This window comes from Chenopodium quinoa, unplaced genomic scaffold, assembly GCF_001683475.1.
Source record: "Chenopodium quinoa cultivar QQ74 unplaced genomic scaffold, ASM168347v1, whole genome shotgun sequence".
Taxonomy (NCBI): Eukaryota; Viridiplantae; Streptophyta; class Magnoliopsida; order Caryophyllales; family Amaranthaceae; genus Chenopodium; species Chenopodium quinoa.
The window spans coordinates 3,543,857-3,563,933 of record NW_018743204.1 but is presented as its reverse complement, the minus strand read 5'-3'; the positions used below and the strand labels follow the sequence as shown (position 1 = coordinate 3,563,933).

At 35.3% G+C, this 20,077-nt stretch overlaps 3 protein-coding genes across 3 annotated transcripts; 1 reads left to right on the top strand and 2 right to left on the bottom strand.

The window, feature by feature from the left end:
• Window positions 1-2,635: 2,635 nt before the first annotated feature.
• Window positions 2,636-3,832, bottom strand: LOC110733777. Its single transcript, XM_021913837.1, has one exon. It carries the CDS (start codon window positions 3,830-3,832, stop codon window positions 2,636-2,638), a length of 1,197 nt encoding a protein of 398 aa, XP_021769529.1.
• Window positions 3,833-9,036: 5,204 nt separating this feature from the next.
• LOC110733795 (protein SLE1-like) lies at window positions 9,037-10,562 on the top strand. Its single transcript, XM_021913850.1, has 2 exons — window positions 9,037-9,274; window positions 9,906-10,562. Exons 1-2 carry the CDS (start codon window positions 9,154-9,156, stop codon window positions 10,127-10,129), a joined length of 345 nt encoding a protein of 114 aa, XP_021769542.1. The 5' UTR covers window positions 9,037-9,153; the 3' UTR covers window positions 10,130-10,562.
• Window positions 10,563-10,797: 235 nt separating this feature from the next.
• On the bottom strand, window positions 10,798-18,060 carry LOC110733932 (chlorophyll synthase, chloroplastic-like). Its single transcript, XM_021914000.1, has 15 exons — window positions 17,797-18,060; window positions 17,661-17,705; window positions 17,413-17,501; window positions 15,819-15,906; window positions 14,869-14,954; window positions 14,696-14,782; window positions 14,548-14,613; window positions 14,344-14,427; window positions 14,204-14,265; window positions 13,572-13,647; window positions 13,165-13,227; window positions 13,010-13,091; window positions 12,076-12,152; window positions 11,468-11,515; window positions 10,798-11,314 (listed from the first exon to the last, which is right to left on the bottom strand). The coding sequence occupies exons 1-15, from the start codon at window positions 17,900-17,902 to the stop codon at window positions 11,252-11,254; spliced, it is 1,122 nt and encodes a 373-aa protein (XP_021769692.1). The 5' UTR covers window positions 17,903-18,060; the 3' UTR covers window positions 10,798-11,251.
• Between the last annotated feature and the right edge of the window lie 2,017 nt (window positions 18,061-20,077).

The following is a 20,077-nucleotide window of genomic DNA, read 5'->3' as shown; positions in this document are numbered from 1 at the left end:
TGATCACCTGCAGTTGTTGATAATAACATTACAGCATATTATAAGTTACAAGGGACTTGAGCAATGCAATAAAATTTCAGCATAAAAGTAATGATCGATTTATTAAAAGACCAATTCATTTGTCTATTTTACAATAATAAGCAAATTCAAAGAAGGAGAGTAATAAATTCCCCTATTCATTAATGTCATCACTACTACTATCACTACTGGAATCATCGCTACTATCATCTAATTATACATCGATATCATCATCCTCGTCACTATCACTGGAGTTGATGCTAGATTCATCATCTTCATCGCTCTAGATAACAAAGCCATCGTCATCTTCCTCATCATCATCATCTGGGACATAGTCTGGAATATCGTTCGGTGGGCAAAGTGTTGCATGTAATTGTGGGGATGGTGCCTGCAAGAACTCTAAGTCCACCGGAGCATCAACCACTGATCTTGCTTGTGTTTTAAAAACAGCCCACCATTGTATTCGATCCCGTTTCAGGCTTGGGTATGATGCGTAGTACACTTGAGTCACTTGGTAAGACAAAACAAAGGGATCGTACTTGGGGCATTTCTTAGTATGATTCACTTCGACAAGCTTGTACTGTTCATGTATGTTCATTCCCCTACCAAAATCCATCCAACTACACTTAAACAAAATAGTCTTGTACTCTTTTTTGGGACCAGTGTAGACCAGTTCTATAATGTCGTCTAAAATGTCGTAGTACTCTCCACCATCCTCACTTGATACACACACCCCGTAATTCATCGTAGATTTGTGCTTGCCATGGGCATATGTATGGAAATTAAAGCCACCGACAAAAATCTGCTTCCAAGTTCGAACACGCTTGAAAGGGCGCATGCACAACGCTCGCAGCACATCTGAGTTTTGTTCCTCCTCAATAACCTATAAACGTTTTAAATAAAACCGTCACACTTCCCTAAATGAGTAAATTAAATAGCCACGAATAGTAAATCATAATTATCCTACGTTTAGACAGTGGACATCACCTTGCGATGAAAACAATCAGGGAATTCAGCTTCGCATTTCTCCATTACTTCTTCTCTACGCAGATAAGGTCGAGTACTAAGGACATAGTCCTCAAACTTCCTACGAGGCCAAAATTAATGTAAATAAACATTGTAATAATTTCAGATGATCATATCATCCAAATACACTTCATTACTAAACTATGTTATACCTTTCGTATTCACCAAGAATGTCGGTGTTTCGTAACACGAACAGATGAGCACAATCCAGTTCTTTTTCATCCAAAAACCGAATTTTGCCCTCAGTTGACACACGACCGCTATCCTCCTTGAACAACTCTGGAATTTCAGCGTCGTCCACTGTGGATTCCACGTCGGCATTCACATTTCGACCGAGATCTCATGTTTTAGTGTCAACCATCGCCTGGAAGTAGTTACTGCAGAAGTTTGCTATCTCTTCGGTGAGATAAGCATTGCAAATGGATCCTTCAACTCGAGCCTTGTTTCCAATTTTTCGTTTCAAATGGTTGAGGAACCTGCAATCATATTTATGTAAATATATAAACACGACATTACATTGAATTTGATGTAAGAAATAGGATGTGCATGGGTCTTTGATTTACCTTTCGAACGGATACATCCATCTATATTGCACAGGACCACATAACTTCCCTTCATATGGAAAATGAATGGGTAAATGCTCCATGGAGTTAAAGAATGCAGGGGGAAAAACCTTCTCAAGCTTGCACAGTATCTCAGCTATGTTATTCTCCAATCGTTCCATGTCACTAACCGTTGTTGTATAGCAACACAAATCGCGAAAGAATTGGCTGATCTCTGTTATTCCATTCCAAACATGGCAAGGGAGCAATTCCCGCAGAGAAGTAGGCAACAACCTCTCCATGAACACGTGACAGTCATGGCTTTTCATTCCGTGGAGCTTACATGCCTGCAAATCGACGCATCTTCTCAAATTGGAGGCGTAACCATCAAGAAACCGCAGTTGTTTAACCCACTCACACAAAACTTTTCTCTGAGCCTTGTCAAGAGCAAATGGAGCCATTGGCATGAACTCTTTTCCCCTATCATCTTGCTAAAGATGAAGCTGCGGACGTTTACAATATTTGGCAATGTCATTTCGAGCGGATGGCGTGTCACACGTCTGCTTTTTCACAGCCATTACAGTGTGAAATAACTGATCAAAGAAGTTCTTTTCAATGTGCATGACATCTAGGTTGTGACGAACAAGCAGATGCTTCCAATATGGAAGCTCCCACAGTATGCTTTGCTTGAACCACCCCTTCTTTTCTTTTTTGAGGCGTTGAAGTGACTCGGGCCCAGCTGTAGCCTTCGGAAGGTCTTTCACACATTCCCACAGCTCCTCTCCTGACATAATGTGTGGAGGGGCACCCTTTTCGACTTTGTTTTTGCATAACGCAGTTCTACTATTCCGAAAAGGGTGATTCGTCGAAAGAAACTGGCAGTGGCAATCAAACTAAGACACCTCACAACCATTTTCTACCCAAAATGCTTTGCTTTTGTCCATGCAGTATGGACAAGCTTTCTTACCAGATGTGGCCCAACCGGACAACATACCGTAGGCCGGGAAGTCACTAACGGTCCATAGGATGGCTGCTCGAAGATTAAAATTCTATTTTATGGAAATATCGTACGTATGTGCACCAACTTCCCACAACTGTTTCAACTCCTCAATCAACGGTTGCATGTACACATCCAAGTTGCCCTTAGGATTTTTAGGACCAGGAACGAGCAACGAAAGGAACATAAATTGTCTTTTCATACACATTGAGGGAGGCAGGTTGTAAGGGGTCAAAATGACAGACCAACAAGAATATTGTCCCCCAAACTTGTCATGAGGAGCAAAACCATCTGTACACAAACCAAGCCGAACATTACGAGGCTCGGAGGCAAACTCTGGAAAGCAATTGTCCAGGTGTTTCCAAGCTTCACTATCACTAGGGTGTGCCATGGTGCCTTGCACTCGAGGATTTTTCGAATGCCATGTCATTTCCTTCGAAATAGTCTTGGTTGTAAACAGCCTTTGCAACCTGGGTGTGATCGGGAAATAAAACAAAACGTTCAAAGGCACTAGGCTACCCTTGGAAGTCTGCTTGTATCGATCGCTGCCACACGCCCTACATGTAGACAGCAGGGCATCATCCTTCCAAAACAACATACATCCCTTCGGACAAGCGTGAATCCTTTCATGAGGCAGTTTCAAGCCCTTCACAATCTTTTTCACCTTATAGAATGTGTCGACCATTTGATTGTTGTTAGGAATTGCTTCACTGAGAAGTGAAACAAACCCATCGACACATCTGTGCGGAAGATTATACTCGCACTTTAGACTTGTGATTCTAGCGGCCATCTCCAACACAGACAACAAACTCCCTTCGTATAATGGCCTTTCAAAAGCCTTCAACAAATCCAGAAAATGCTTAGCTTGGGCATTAGGCTCCTCCTCTGATGAAACACTAGCCTGCTCGGGATGCCCATGATCCTGACTTTGACCAAACGCATCGAAAACCATTTCACGATATTCATTAGACCCACTTGCAAGAATTGTCGGAAACCCTTCCCCATGACACATCCACACATAGTAATTAGGTACAAAACCCGCACGAAACAAATGAAGTTTAACCGTATCTGGGTTCCAAAGCCGTTTGTTCTTACATTTAGCACATGGACACCTAACTTCATTCGGGTTACTACTTTCGGGATTATCTTTGACGTACTGCATGAACTCATCAACCCCTTTCACGAACTCTGGATTAACATATGGCCCAACCTTCCTTTCATACATCCAGCTACGTTCTGTTCGTTTCATGATTACAACTTCTACACAACTCACGCATATTAGTCACAAAGCGTACTTCCTAATCATTATCCATCAAAGTGTTATGAAATTGCAAATGAGGTATGAAATGCTTCCAAAGGGTCCTTATCACTCCAACCTAACCCATCCTTGTACGTTTAATCCCACTAGTGAATGTAAGCCAGGTTTTCAATTCTACGGAAAATCCGCCGGCATTTCCCTACAGTTCTCCAAGTACACGATGTAGGTAATTAAACACACTTACATATGTACCCAGAGAACACTGTAGAGAAATGAAAAGACACAATTTTCCGTAGAATCAAAAGCAAGGCTTACATTCACCACCTAAGTGAGAATAAGCGTACAAGGACAGTCCCAACCGGGGACTATTTAAGGCATACTCCTATTGTGTATGCCTTGAACGGGTATCTAGGCAAATGATTATGCAAATGATTCATTTATTATATATATATAAAGTGAAGGTCACATGCATTACACTAAACAGAGATTTATCATAATTAAAATAAACTAATATAAGCAAAAAAAGAAGCACAATTATTAAATATTATATCAAACAAAAATATTAAACTAAATTAACTAACATACACAAAATTAAACTAAATATTCTAAAATAAACTAAACTAAAATAAAATAAACTAAACTAGCATACATTATTATAATAAACTAAACCAAACTATGTTAACATGTTATTATACAATAATTAAAAACTAAACTTAAATAAACTAAACTAAACTAACATATCATAACACATACACATTCTTTTCAAAAATTTCAACTTATTAAATACAATAAATTGTATACACTACACTAAAAAAAAAACCAACATATATCTAAATACAATTACCGACTAACATGCCAAGTATAAACTAAACTTATAATATTAGGTTTTACATAGTCTCTAACCTGTAGATCTGCACTTGTTATTGCCAAAGAACAAAGTGAATCTACAAAACCTACAAAAATTTCAAATTATCCCAATTAGTAACTAAGTTTGTGATGCCTATGTATATTAAAAAATGATTAAATGGTAACAAATTATAAAGAAAAAAAGAAAAAAAAAAAAAAAAACAAAACACCACCTGCTAGCGGTGGTGGCTGGGCGTCCCCTTAGTTGCAGACCGGCGCCCGGCTGGTGTCGTGGCTGTGGGGGTCGTCACTTGCAATTCCAAAACCAAAAACAAAACAAAACAAAAAAAAAAAAAAAGAAATTAAGTACAAAAAAAACCTCAAAATAGTTTATTTTAAAAAAAAATTAAATACATAAATACTTACCATTATCCGGCGGCGACAATGGTGTATTCCGGTGAAGCTTTCGTGGTTGTGGTGGCTAATGGTGAATACTGTAACAACCTAGGTGGTGGTGGTGGTTAGGGTTCTCAATAACTTTAAAAAAAAAAAATTTGAAACCAAAAAAAACGGCGACTTACAGGCGGCGACCAGGCGGCGGTTGGTGGTGGATCACGGTGACCTCCTTCCCCTTTCTCCTTCTCCCTTTCTCCTTCTCTCTTTCTCTTTCTCCCTTTCTCTCTCTTCCTATTTCTCCCTTGCTCAGTTTCTGTTTCGTGGCTGTGTTGCCTGAAACAATTCAAATCGGTCATTTTTTTTTAAATTGCTGAAATGTTGCGACGGAATATATTCCTTCGAAGATACCCTCTTCCGACGGAATTTTCCGTCGGAAAATATCTTTCCGGCGGAAAATTCCGTCCGAAGAGGATATTTCCTAGGGAATATAAATCCGTTGGACTCATTCCGACGGAATTTTTCGTCGGAAGAGTAAGTTTCCGAGGGAATTAAGTCCGTCGAAAAATATCGTTTCTGACGGATGTTTCCTACAACCTAAAATTCCGCCGGAATTTCCAGCTTTTGCGAGGGAATTGGAGTCCGTCGGAAAAAGTCCGTCGGAATTTAGCCTATTTCTAGTAGTGTACATATGTCAGGTTTTTATATTGATTATTTTAAAACAAATTAAAATAAGGGCAAATTGGACATTTTAGGACCCGAGGACACCACAGCCCCCTCTCTTGACTTATGTAATACAAATTTGTAATAATACGTTTAGTTTATGATTCAATTTTTTTAATTTTTTTTTTCTTTCCATTTCGTTCACTACATTTTATTTCTTTCTTTGCAAAAGAGAACATGAAATGTTATACTTGTATAGCTTAGTGACAAAACATTTGGAGTTAAAAGTTGAGGTTGTATGTTCGAATTTTTATAAACAACTTAGATCATGTTCTTTTGAGCTTCTGGGCAAAGCAGAGCAGATTTCAGCAGAGTAGAGCAGAGCATATTTTATTATTATTATTATTATTATTATTATTATTATTATTATTATTATTGTTATTATTATTATTATCGCATTATTATCATTAATTACTATTATTATTATTATTATTATTAATTATTATTAATCATCGTATTATTTTATTATTATTTTTATTATTTTTGTTGTTGTTGTTGTTGTTGTTATTATTATTATTATTATTATTTGATTTTTTTTACATTTTTAACTCTTTTATAACATTAGAAAATGTGTTAAAAAATATAAAATATTAATTATTATCATTAAATATTAGTTATTATTATCAATTAATATTATATATTAATTATTATTATTATCTATAAATACTAGTTATTATTATTAAATAATTATAATAATAATTATTATGTTTATTTAATATTAATTAATATTATTAATAATAATTATTATTTGTAAGCAAGGTAGAGCAGATTAGGGCAGAGCAGAGCATAGCAGAGCAGATTTCAACAGAGCAGAGTAGAGCATATCAGCTCAAAAGAACATGGCCTTAATATATCGATAAATAGTATGTAACCTTTCCCTATTCCTGGGAATAAAGCCAATTAATTAAATTGGAGCTAGGGCTGTTAATGAGCCGAGCCGATCCCGAATATTGGTAGGCTTGGCTCGAGCTTGAGTGCTCAAAAGTGGAGCCCGAGTCAAGCTCGTTATTAGCTCGAGTTCAAAATCAGGCTCGTTATAAGCTCAATTTTGAAATCAGGCTTATTTAGGCCTATAAATACATGATTTATGTCACATAACTTGCCCAACTAAACAAGTATATATAATAGTGGGTCTGCTGTTATTATGCTTATTAACTTGTTAATTTTATTCATCAAGTGTAAAAATAACTATAATACATTTTAAAAAAAAAAATCTAGCCACTAGCGAGCTTTTCGAGCCGAGCTTAACATGGCTCGTGTATTGTCTCGTTTAGTCTCGAGTCGAATCCAACCCCTACTGAGACGAGCTTTGACTGAGCCGAGCTCGAATAGTTCACGAATAGGCTCGGCTCATTAACAACCCTGATTGGAGTAGAAGGATTACTTAATACTACCTCCATAATAGGGTAATTGACATGGTCAATCTTGACACATTTGGCAACATCACATATGTATATGGAGTATAATTTAAAATTAATAAATATTACGTAGTATAAACAGTTATACTGTGAATCTATTAATACAACATTTTACATCTCAATAATATTTGTTTTAAAAAATTTTTAAGAAGCAATGTTATAGTTGATACGAACTACATGAATATCAAACTCTGTCAATTATTATAGACGGAGGAAGAGATTAAATGTGATACCCCCTCTGTATAACGTCTCACTTTGACTTTCGTACGATTTACACATACCACTTTGACTAATATTGATGCTTTATATAAACGACTAATAATCGTCATGTGGGTATAGTATATACTAGAATCTTTTTAATGTATAGTTTCGAATATCCGCTTTATGTAATTTATACTTTTGATAATAAAAGATGGGCAAGATATTATAGGTTAAAGTTCCGGGTTGACAAATGTGTTGCTCAAAACGAAGTATTTATTTTGAAATTAAATAGAGTATAACTATATAAGATAGTAAATTACTTGTAATAACTTATTGTAAAATAGATCGATATGATGAAAGATAGTGAGTACTCGCATATTTATATTGTATGTTATAGAAATCACAGTTTCAAAGTAAAAAGTGTTATTACTAATACTTGTACTTTGAGATAGATTGAAAAGGAAAATGTTTGGAAGATAATGGGATGGAAGGGTAAGATTGTCTTTCTTTTATAACGCATACTCCCATCATCTATATTTGTTTATGATAGATTATATATATAAAATTATATACTAATTTCAGACTTATCATCCGCTTAAGTTTTATTCAACCAAAAGTTTAAACTTATAGTTGAAGCTCGGGATTGGTTTATATACTCTATCACACCCCTTACATAAGAGCTCGTTGGACTTAAAATGTGGATGCAGTATGGGCCCCATCATACTCTTCGCAAAATTTTCCGCTTGAAAATGGAGGTGAATGAAATTTGAATCTCCTTGATCTTATTGTCATGGGGCTCTAATACAATGTTAAAGGATCAAGTCAACCAGAAGCGTAAGCTTATGGTTGAAACCTAAGAATGGTTTATATACTCTATTGTACGTGAAAAGAAGGTCACGGGTTCAAATCTCATCGACCTCTCTTTCAAGTGAACCTATCTGCCCATGTTGCATCCACATTTCAAGCCAAGAAGGTTTTTATTTGAGGGAGCATGATAGAGTATAAAAATCGATCATGACCTGGGTTTCAACCATCAGTTTAAACTTTGGTTGAGAATCTTGAGATGGTTCTCTAAAATGATATCAAAAGTCAACGTGATAAAAAGTTTATAGGTTCAAATTTCATTCACCTTTTCCTTTAAGTGTAATATTTCATGTTCGTTAAGTATGAACTATGAAGAGACTCATGTTATATCCACATTTTAAACATAAATGGCTTTCATATAAGGAGGCGTAATAAAGTACGTAAACCGATCAAACAAATGGTGACAGGAAGGAGTACATTACACTACAGTGAAAAGATTGAGATGAGATGTGAGAATCCAAGGCCCAAAAGATTAGCGATAGACTATGTATATCCATAATAAAGGAGTTATTGTTATACCAATCTAACACCGAATAGTGTAACAGAGTCGGCCCAATAAGAAGTGACCACTGGTGAAAAGGTGGCATCAACTGAGGAGCTACTTTACTTACATTTTACTGATGAAGCATTTACGTGTCACTTATATAGTACCATGTTGTACCCTCTATTGCCACGTAACCTTCTTGTTTAAGCGTCATCCTAATGCTCAAACTACTATATATAGTGAAAGTTCCAAGATAATAACATTCCATAATTAGAAGTTGAGTAACTGTCTTTTTTAACTAACAAATTCAAAACTTGCTGAACTTAGAGTGGTAGTTAGCTAGTTACATAAGTTAGTTGTTAAAGAAAAGAAAAAGAGAGAAAATGGCATCGGCACAACAAGAGAGTAGGAAAGAGATGGATGCAAGGGCTAGGCAGGGTGAGACTGTTGTTCCTGGTGGTACTGGTGGCAAGTCACTTGAAGCCCAAGAGCACCTTGCTGAAGGTCTTTCTTTCTTTATTTTAATTTTTGCACGAGTTCGATAGGCGGTAATAAATGTTAGCATTAATTTATATAATAAAATGAAGACTAATATATATATAATGAATTTAATGATAGTTTAAAATAGAATTTTGACATCATATTTGTACATACTGTAAGTATGACGTCGACATGATAGAACAGTATCAACACCTAAATATTACGAGTACTTTATACTGCGTATTATACTAGTAGTTGTTGTATGTACGTAATTTCTTTGGTTTTTTAGCAGTTGTAAGATATTCTTTAGTACTCCATACGCCATTTGAAGTAACAATTAAAGAACTAAACCTACTAATTTAGTAGGTCATGTTCTTTTTCACTTTAATGTAAAAAATTGTAACTACAAAGAACATTGCTAAATGTTATGATAAATAATTTACATTTAATGATAATTGTATACATCTCTATATCAGGTGAAAAGAACGTGACTAAATGGAACTCCGTATAATTATCCTCGTCAATTTTCCCACTTGTTAGCCAAATAAGTGTGTTTTTGTGAGTATTGAAAACAGAGGATTTACGTAAAAAAGCTTGCATGATAATTTAATTTCCTTATTTTTTTTTTATGGAGTTAAATAAATTTGTAATGCAGGAAGGAGCAGGGGAGGACAGACAAGGAGGGAGCAGCTAGGACACGAAGGATACCAGGAGCTTGGCACCAAGGGTGGTCAGACCCGCAAGGACCAAATGGGTACCGAAGGCTACAGTGAAATGGGCCGCAAGGGTGGACTCAGCACCATGGACCAATCCGGCGAGGAGCGAGCTCAGGAGAAAGGCATTGATATCGACGAGTCCAAGTTCCGTACTCGCTCCTAATCAATGAATCCTCTTCGTTAACCTTGAGTTGGTGTTGCTGAACTCAAACCTCATTTTCCCGTTGTTTAGTTTTATCCACGGAGTACTTAAGACCCTTGTACGTCGTTATGTAATAAAATGTATGTTACACCCTTTTAGTTTAACTTTAGGTACGGTGGTTGTTACAAACTTACAACAAGTATGTAGTTAACAGCACGGATGTTGTTTGATTCCGTGCTAATGTAACCCGTAAATGGCTTGGAGTCGGACGGAATTTTATTTTATGTTTAAGTTTTCCTCTAGCCGTTTTCGTGCAACCTAAATTTTTCAGGTGGAGGTCGGAGTAGGTATGTGTGTAGAACAATTGTAGACTTTGTAGTCTTGTGTTTCAGCTATATCATGTAATGCTGTGGTTTCCCAAGTAATTTCAAGTTTTTTTGATAAATTTTACAAGCATGGTGTTCTTCTGTTTTCGCATGTCAGGGATATTGAGTTCTTGTAAACAAAGCTAATTTCTACTCCATACTCCTTACTATTTAGTGTACGTTCTCTTCATTTTAAAATTTTAAAATAATAAGTATTTCCTTTATTTCCGTTTACATGCAAAATAAACGAAATAAAAGAAACAAAATAATCCAAAAAAAGGTACAGCGTAAGCTTAAAAAATATACTTTTCTATGGGAGTGTGATTGTGTGAATTAGGAATATTATTACTCACTTGAAACCTCGTTTATTGGTACACAATTTAAATCCCCTCTTTGGCTCTTTTCTCAGCAGAAAGACGAATAAGGGGAAAAAATTACAAATAGAAGAATACAACAGAGGTCTACTCTGATCTCTATTCTCTAGTACACAACCTAAAACATAATAATACAAAATGCTTACGTTCAACGATTTCTGATTGCACAAAATGATGGATACAGAGGATACACTAATCTAATTACAAGAGAGTGATGAAAGGCACAAGGAAAAATTTATATTCTGCTTCAGTACATAAACATTGGGTGCTCACCCAACATGTTTAACTGAATGTCCGTATGTTGAAACAGCATTTTCCGCATACATCTTGGACTTCCTGTTACTGATAGATGTTCGAATTTCAGTTGCTCGTCAAGGTAATACAGACCAAGGTGACACAGCCACTTAATGGTTGACTGCCAATGCAGTCACTAGAAGACCAAGAATAAGGAATGGTTGTGCACTAGCCTGGAAAGGAGAGCAAAAGGACAGTTTATATTCTAACTCAAATTCTTGTCACAAGTCATAGGAGAGCAAAAGGAGTGTTTATACGTAGTATTCTAAATCACATTCTTCTCACAAATCATAGCAAAGTACAGAAACTAGAGATATTTGAAGTACCTGATATTTGACATCATACTTGATGGGGTCTGTCAGGATATATTTGGTCTGCAACAGAGAAATTTAATTAAGAAAATATCAAAAAATAAAAAATAAAGTAAAAGAAGAAACTTATAAAAAAAAAATAAAAAAATAAGGAAAAAAGCATGTAAAATGCTGAATGCAAAACGTTGTGGTAATGAATTTGATGGGTCAATCAAGTGGTAGATAACAGATATCGTCGTCACCCAACAATTTTCCTATAGAAGGTAACAGTCTAACACTGCCTTTGAAATGCTTAGATTTTGTATAACTTTGCATTATAATTATACACTTGTGAAGGTGGAAACTTCCCTAACAGTTTTCATGCTAGCTTTTAGCAAGAAGATTGAGAAAAGTGGTTAAACTGTGATTTTAAAATATCTAAAGAGGGGATAAGAGGGAGAAAAATAGTATTGGAACAGTGGGAAAATGGTTCATGTCTTATTGAGAAAGAAAAGTAACGTTTGTTCTAAAAAAAAACAGGATGATTATTTTCGGACAACCAAAAAAGGCAGATTGAAAGATTATTCACGTTAGCAACACAGAGATTAGCATAAATGTGGATTATTAGCCAGCTAAGTGCATACCTGGAAATAAATTTGTGGAAGTATCAAGCCCAGTAAAGCTAAAGCATAATACGGTTTGCCAGCCCCCAGGAGGTAACCTGAATTGCAATACAAGTAGAATGATCAGAGATTAATCCACAGTAGTAGCAGAAACATACCTTCCAAGAATAGTTTAAATTTCTATCGTCCACTTTTCTGTGGGAGGGGCTGGGATATTTTCACATGACAATAGAAAAATGTCATCCAAATTGAAAGAATCAGTGACCAGAATATACACTCCTACAGCTTTTGAGATAAGTCTATTATAATGCAGTACTTAAACATCCATCTCAAGGACAGCTCAGTCACATCATATGTGTGCATTTGTGCAGATTCGGAGAGGTCAAAAACAAGAATGACACAAGTTATAACTGTTTGACCACGTAGCCCTAAAATATGCTCCTTTTCGAGTTTTCGACATATATTGCAGATTGTCGTCTTTCAGAATAATCTGTTTTCCCTAAGAAAAAATTAGCCTCAGAAAAATATCTTTAGGGAGGGAAAAAGGTGATCCAACATAGAATATCACTTTAAAGTTTAAACTTGGTGCTAAATGGAGAAATTATTGTCAAATTATCATCACTCTCTTGACCAATCTAGGTATGCCAGCATTGAGAAGATGCAATCTTTAATCATCACAAAATATGTAACAAGCTCTAAGCTTTGGCCACCTTTTCCAATTTGACTTGGAAGAATTAAAAACGAAGTGAGCCCTTTTCAAAATGCATGATGACATGTACTCTCATGCATACGACTGGTTTTTTATATGCTATCATAATATCAAGATTATCAACATCTAATGAAGGTCGTATATGTAAAAACACCATATCAAAAGGGGTAGCTTGTGAATAAAATGGAGCAGATAGCTTTGCCAAGAGACATCAATGATGCTTGTAAAAAATGACACGTTGATTACCTGCAACTGATAGCTGGGTTATGTCAATGGCACCAACACAAATCCATTTAGCAGCCTCAATGCCAAAAGCTACTGGAATTGACTGCAAAGAATTTTATACTGGGTTTTAATTCAGGCCTCAGTGAAACTAATTTAACACAGAAAATTTGACCAACCTGCAGTCCCATTGCTCTGTCGCCTTCAATGCTCTTAAAGTCATTTACAATGGCAATGCCAAGCTATGACATGATGTGAAAGACAGAAAATTAGTGAGAAATTGGTTTTCAATCATGTAAATTTCTGTCCTGAATGAACTTCACGCTTGTCATTTTGGAATATCCCAAAACAATTTAAAAATTCCTTTTTAACCAAAAGTTAACAATCCCGATATTGTTGTTTCGATCTCCAAACCATCAATCCTTTTCGTCTCTCCTTCCCAACACTTATTCTTCTATATGTTTCTCTTTCTACCTATTACAATATTTACTTCAAAATTTAATAAGTAATCCTAACCTCTATGCCCACCAACATGAAGTTCATTATAGGACAGGAGAGTAGTTAGTCAAGAATGAAGAAAGCATACCCCAGCGGTGCTGTACAGGAGGGTAAGAATGATTATATCTGGTGTTAGAGTGCCAAACAAAGCTTGACCAGCCCACCTACCAACACAACATCAGGAATTAAACTACGATAAATCAGCCAGAACCAGAACCAGAACAAGCATCCATAAAAGTAGATCTTCATTTCAGTTGTGAAAAAAGACAATATTTCATAAGAGAATTGACAGGGACATATGTTTGTGCGAAAACAATAATTCAAGCATAAGAGAGCAAGAGTGGCACAACACTACAGTTTCTTGGAAAAGCTGACAGAAGATTAGAGCATATATTGCTCTATGATGAGAGGAAAGATGGAAACAGCTGGTAGATTCACCACAAGTTTAATTGTCAAGTTGAAATATGATGACTAAGGACAGTATTTTTGAAACGTCATTAAGAAAAGCTCATCTGTATAGTCATTTTGACATAATAACTTGACTGAGAACCAGCAACCTGAGATATAGGTCTGTTTTAGTTGCTTCTAAAAGTCCAAGCCATTCTTATAGGTATCTGATGAAGGTAACTCCTTGAGCTCCAATAACCCAAGAGCATAACAGGTTTATGAGTGTATGACAGAGAGGGAATCAGACAGAGGGAACAGAGGAAGAAAACACACCATGGAAGACTGATGTAGCTTGACCCAAGGGCAAAATTTCCAATCCAACCATTTTGTTTAAGCTGCGGAAAAAATAAAATAAATGTAAAATGGGACTCTTCTCCAATGTTGGACAATACTATGGGAAAAGAAGAAATTACCTTCAGGGGAGGTGCAGAATATATGTAAGAAATAAAAGATCCACCCAAAGCCAAGTAGAAAAGTGTAGGAAATTTATGCCCTGCCTAAAAATAAGACGGATTAAAAATAAAAAAAAAAAAAAAAAAAAAAAAGGAAATAGCTGAAGTAGCAAATCAGTACAAGAAAAGATTGAGAAGAGATAATAGGTGCTGAAATCTTCTTACCCACACGTCCAATCCTCCAGCAATAGCAAGTCCAGCTAGAAACAAAACCCAAATTTGAGTAATGACCTGCAAGAAATTAGAAAAGTCATCAATAACAAAGAATATTAGTGGCCATAAGTTAGTTATCGTAGTCAAATGTACCACATACCTCATTCTCAGATATTGCCCCTGAAGGAATCGGACGATAAGGTTCATTAATTGCATCAATATCTCGGTCATACCAATCATTCAGGGTCTATAAAGAAATATGTATACATGAGAAAACAAAAATCGAATGTAAATAATGTCCATATAGATAAAGATAATTTTCTGGGGCCCAACCTGTGTATAGCCAGTCAGACAAGGTCCAGACATGATCATGCAAAGAATCGATTTAGCCACGTCTTCTGGAGTCCAATGAAAGTTCCCTACAAAAATCGAATAAGCTTTAGCAATGGTTTTATATACAATACAGTTACATCAAAAAACGACTCATCAGCTGTTCCAACATGCTTGTTATTTGGTTTGAAGATACTGACATCAGATAAACAAATGTCAAGTAAAATATTAGCAAGCAGTGGCTTACATCTTATACTTCCTCCGTTTTTATTTAGTTGCATCACTTTTGTAATTGTGGACTCCTGGGCAATTTTTGAAGTAGAGAGAGATAGAGAGAAAAAATAAAGAGGGGCCATGTGATAAGAGAGAGAGAGAGAATTCATTAACTAAGAGGGAAAGTGATGCATCTAAATTGAAACTTTCATTTTTAGAAAGTGATGCATGTAATAAAAAACGGAGGAAGTATATAGTAATATAATAGCACTTCGTTAATTCATAAGACTAGTTGGCTGATTCAATATGCTGGTCACAAGTCTCAATTGTTTTAAAACTGAATTCTTGAGGATAAAAAACGAGGAAAAGATGCAGAGAAAAAGAGAATCGACTGTTAAGAAAATAAGGGCTTAGAAGGTAGTATTGGGATGTCCACTATGCTAGCTTGAAAAAATATTAAGGTATGGGAGTAAGAATGGGTTCTCTAAACCATAAATGTATATCATATGCTTCATATATGGATCACATATCGGACTTCATTAGCAAAACAAGAAATTGCCTCAGAAGCAAACCGTGATGATAAATAGAGCAAACTTAGCCTTCCTATAGACGAATGTAATATGGGCTGAGATAAAGTTGCTAGCACAATGGACAGCATGACAATTTTGTGAAGAACAATGTCTATGATTAACAGGAGATAACAAATCGGAGAAAGATGCAAGGACCATATGTAAGTATACCAGATGCTGCAGCTCCACAAACTACTCCCCAAATCAATGGAGGCCATGTAACAGGTTTTGTAAGTTGGAGGCGAATCTTCCATTTGTTCTGCAGCAATAGAACTAAATAACATTTAGTTCAAGCAATAAATCTGTTTCTTTCCCCTTTCCTGATCATTGTTCTTTCCTCCTTTTAATACAATTCAATATCTTGACATTGTATGAGTACTATTTAGTGGTGTACACAAACAGAACTACAAAAATAACCAGCAAACATTTACACATAGGAAAGCTAACACCCTATAACCAGACATTTTTTTTTTTGCTCTTGCTCTATTTCATTACATAAGGCCTATATATTATTCCACAAGTCATTTAGGAAAACAATGCAACATCTAATAAAATTATATACAAAAGCAAAAGCCATTAAAGCATGCTTTACCTCCAGAAATTTCCCCCTAAACTTGTTCTCCATATTTATTGTGATGCTAAATCTACTTAATAAATATTGCCATATCCCAGGCATAGATGGGGTAGTATCTAGTTAAAATTCCATATTGATTTATCTTTTCAAGATCTTGGAGTGATTATCAATAAACAATCTCATAGTACAATAAAGTCCCCTTTCAGTTTTAGCTTCTGAAGAAGCTTTTTTCTATAATTTATCTCTAACACTCTACTCCCCTATGCGTCATTCAACTATCATAGAAAGCCAGAAAGAGTGCAAGACATTTGCGGAGTATCGCTACCTATTCTCTAAATTTATCTTGATGTTAAAACTATTTAAAGAATGCTGCTATATCATTAGTCTCTTACTGATTAACTGCAGTGAAGAATTAAAAATGTAGTTAACTTATGCTTCATATTTTCATACACTAATTTCAAATCCTGAGCATGGCTTGATTACTACCTGATTTAGTTTTCATCTTGACTTTATCAAGATTTTTGAGCTATTATCACTAATCAACTTCATAGTACACTAATGCTCCCTTTCAGCAGTTACAAACCTTCCAAAGAAGCATTATCTATAATCTACCTCTAAAGCTCTAACCCTCCCATACTTCATTCAATTCTTGTTGAATCACTTGAATGCAATAAAGAGTTTGTAACATTTGCAGAGTATTGCTACAAAAATAGTTTCCTTTTTTTTAATAGTCACCACAAACACACTAGTAGACACAAGAACCAGCTTCTATTTTGCATCACAACTCTCATCCATGTCCACCATCCCATAACTCCCCGTATGCAAAAACAAAAGCACAATAACAGAAAGGACTGTGCTTCAAAAACAGTATCCAGAAGGATTGCTTGTGGCCTTATTAGCTAAATGAGAATCAGCACGGATTCGGATTTCGGAATCGTCTATCATTCCAAGGCATAACTACTAGTCAGTCTGTTCCTACAAGGTCTGGGTATTTTCCAATGAAAAAACCTAGTTCAAACCAACTGTCCAATATCCAACCACACTTTTATAACAACAATATAAAACAGGAGTGATTCAAGTTATCATCAATTGAGTAGCATTCCAATCAAATACTCAAATTAGAAAGAAAAAACCCAAATCAAAAACTTAAAATAGAAAATAATACAGTAATTGTTAAGAGGAAGAACCCACAGATTCTTGTGAAGCCCCTTTGATTCCAAGAAGTTGATTGAAGCTGGAACCCTCCTTAGATGGTGCCTTATCTGGTACCCGACCTTTCACTGCCACACAAATTCAAATTTCTCAAAAAACCCAGAATTTTTTTTTCGTATAAATTACATAAAATAGACATTAAAACCCAATATTTCTTCTAATCAATAATAAATTAAGCAAATAAATCCACAAAAATATAAAATTGAATAAATAGGACAAGAGGAAACCTTCATTAGTATCAGTGTCAGCTGCTTTAATCGCCAATCTTCTTCCTAAAACAACAATATAAAAAGAAATTATAAATAGTAATAAAGAAAAAGTTTTCAAAGAAAAAACGAAAAAATGGGAAAAATTGAAGCTTACTGGTGAAAGAAGTTGAAGCAGGAGAGAGAAAAGGGCGAGGTCGGAAATGGGTATTTGCAGAATTGGATAGTTTAATTGCTGCAAGTGTGTTGATAATGGCAGCCATTTTTATTGAAGGAAGCAGAGTTTTGTGGGATGGATAGCTTCAATGGCAGTGCTGGAGTGGGAGACTTGATAGTTTGAGAAAGATTGAGACCCATGTTAGACACTTAACGTCACCATACCTTTTTAATATTTTTTTTTTTTTTTTTTTTTGGGTTTGTCCTATTTGCTCAAATCTCTTACATGTCAACTTGACTCAAATTAGCAGATTAGACACTTTGAGTAGAAGAAAGAGATACCTAAATTTCATTACCAACACTTAACTTATCGAGTAAAGTATAAATCAAATCCCTAAATTTTGTACAAAGTAGCAAAGGGCCACTAGCTTTAAAGGGTAATTAAGCCCATTTGTTGGATTGATTTGACCTTTTGGGTGCATTAATAATAATTAGCAACAAGAAAATTAAAATGTAGGAGTTTCTTACAAACAAAATGAAAAATGCAAATTTGTTACGTGTAAAAGAGTAAGGGTGGCTATCGGATTGTTCGAATTGGGTCAAGTCGGTTCAAGTCATTTTTGGATAAGATTCGTGTTGGTTGATCTTAAGCTCAAGTCAATCATTTTCGATTTCATTGTCAATATAATTATTTTAAAAGCATAACCATAATTAAAAACATTTAGTATCAAGGTTAGGTTCAAGTCGGGTAATATCAAATCAAATAATTCCGGATATCGAGTCAAATATTTCAGGTTATATAATCAAGCATATAAAGGTTAATTTTGCTAGATCTAGTGTAGAGGATTTCATTATTGATTACTTGCCCTAAAATAAAATGTTATAATAATCCCGAAAATAAACATTATAATTATAATATTTCATCATCATTTCTCTTTTACTTGCATTGACTTGATTTTTATTTTTGTCGATGCATAACTTTAACCTTTGGTATCTTTAATTTTAATTTCAAGGAATAATAAATATAAAGTTGTTAGTTTGAAAATATAATTGATACAAATACAACAAAATACAATTTGACTATATTTTGCATTACACATAAGCCACCAAAGATAGTCAAACAGTCTATCAAATAAAGAAAAAAAAAAACAGATAGTCGAACAAAAGTTTGTGAATAGTAGTAAGTATCTAATGTTTCAAGTATAAGTGAACAAAAAAGTATATGATTTTGATTAAATTTGGCATATCCATGTGTAGGCACCTAATTGTGTCTCCCCAAAAACCAAACCCAGTGAAGAGTACCTTTCATGTTTTGACTAACGAATTCGATAAAGAGTTGAAGAGTCAAGTGAAGTTTCCTTAAACCTTGACCATATTCCTAACCTTACCTAAATGTTTTAGCCCAAAATCATTCATTTCGTGTCTTTAAACCCAAAATCATTCATTTCGTGTCCTTAAAAACATTTGTTTCATGTCCAAATCATAAAAACGTCCAAAACTGATTATTTTGGTCCATGTTATCAGTTTAATTATTGTTTAGTTGGATGGGGTTTGAAAAGAGCTTTTCAATGATATATTATAAGCCCAAATCCGACTTAAAACAAGTAAGTTATGGCCAAAATACTAAATCGAGCCCAAATCGAGCCTAGGTCCACCTTAGCTACGACCCAATGATCGTATGGAGTCCAAATATCTTATTTAGCCCTCATATGATCACATTCCTAATCCTAAACCAACTAGGACTATTTTAGAAGTCTCTAGAAGGTTCTGATTTATCTTTTAAAGATCATAGAGTTCGAAATCAAAGAAAACTTCTCTTTTTGATAATCCTTGATCTATTCGAATACGGAGTTGTCCGGGTATCTTCCGAAAATACAATTCCATTAGAAATCAAACTCCGTACGGCTTTGCTATCCTTTAGAACAAGCGCGTGACGCCAGAACCATTGCACAACGACAGCCCTGGCGCGGCGCGACAACTTCCCAACGCGGTGCGACAACTCTGACGCGTCGTGTCAAAACTCGTTCTATTTTATTTAGAGCTTCTGATTTTTTTCTGATCGTCCAGACTCTCTTTTTTCCTTATAAATAGAGGTCGTTTTCCTCGTTCCAGATCATGGACGATAACCATCAATAAGATGGACACACGTGTAACACTCCCAAATCTCCCTCTACGGAAATACTAGTATAATACGTATAATTATACCATGGAGATAGACTTAGGCATATTACTGCCGCATGATTACGCAAGGTTACTCAAACTACTAATTAAAATCCACAACT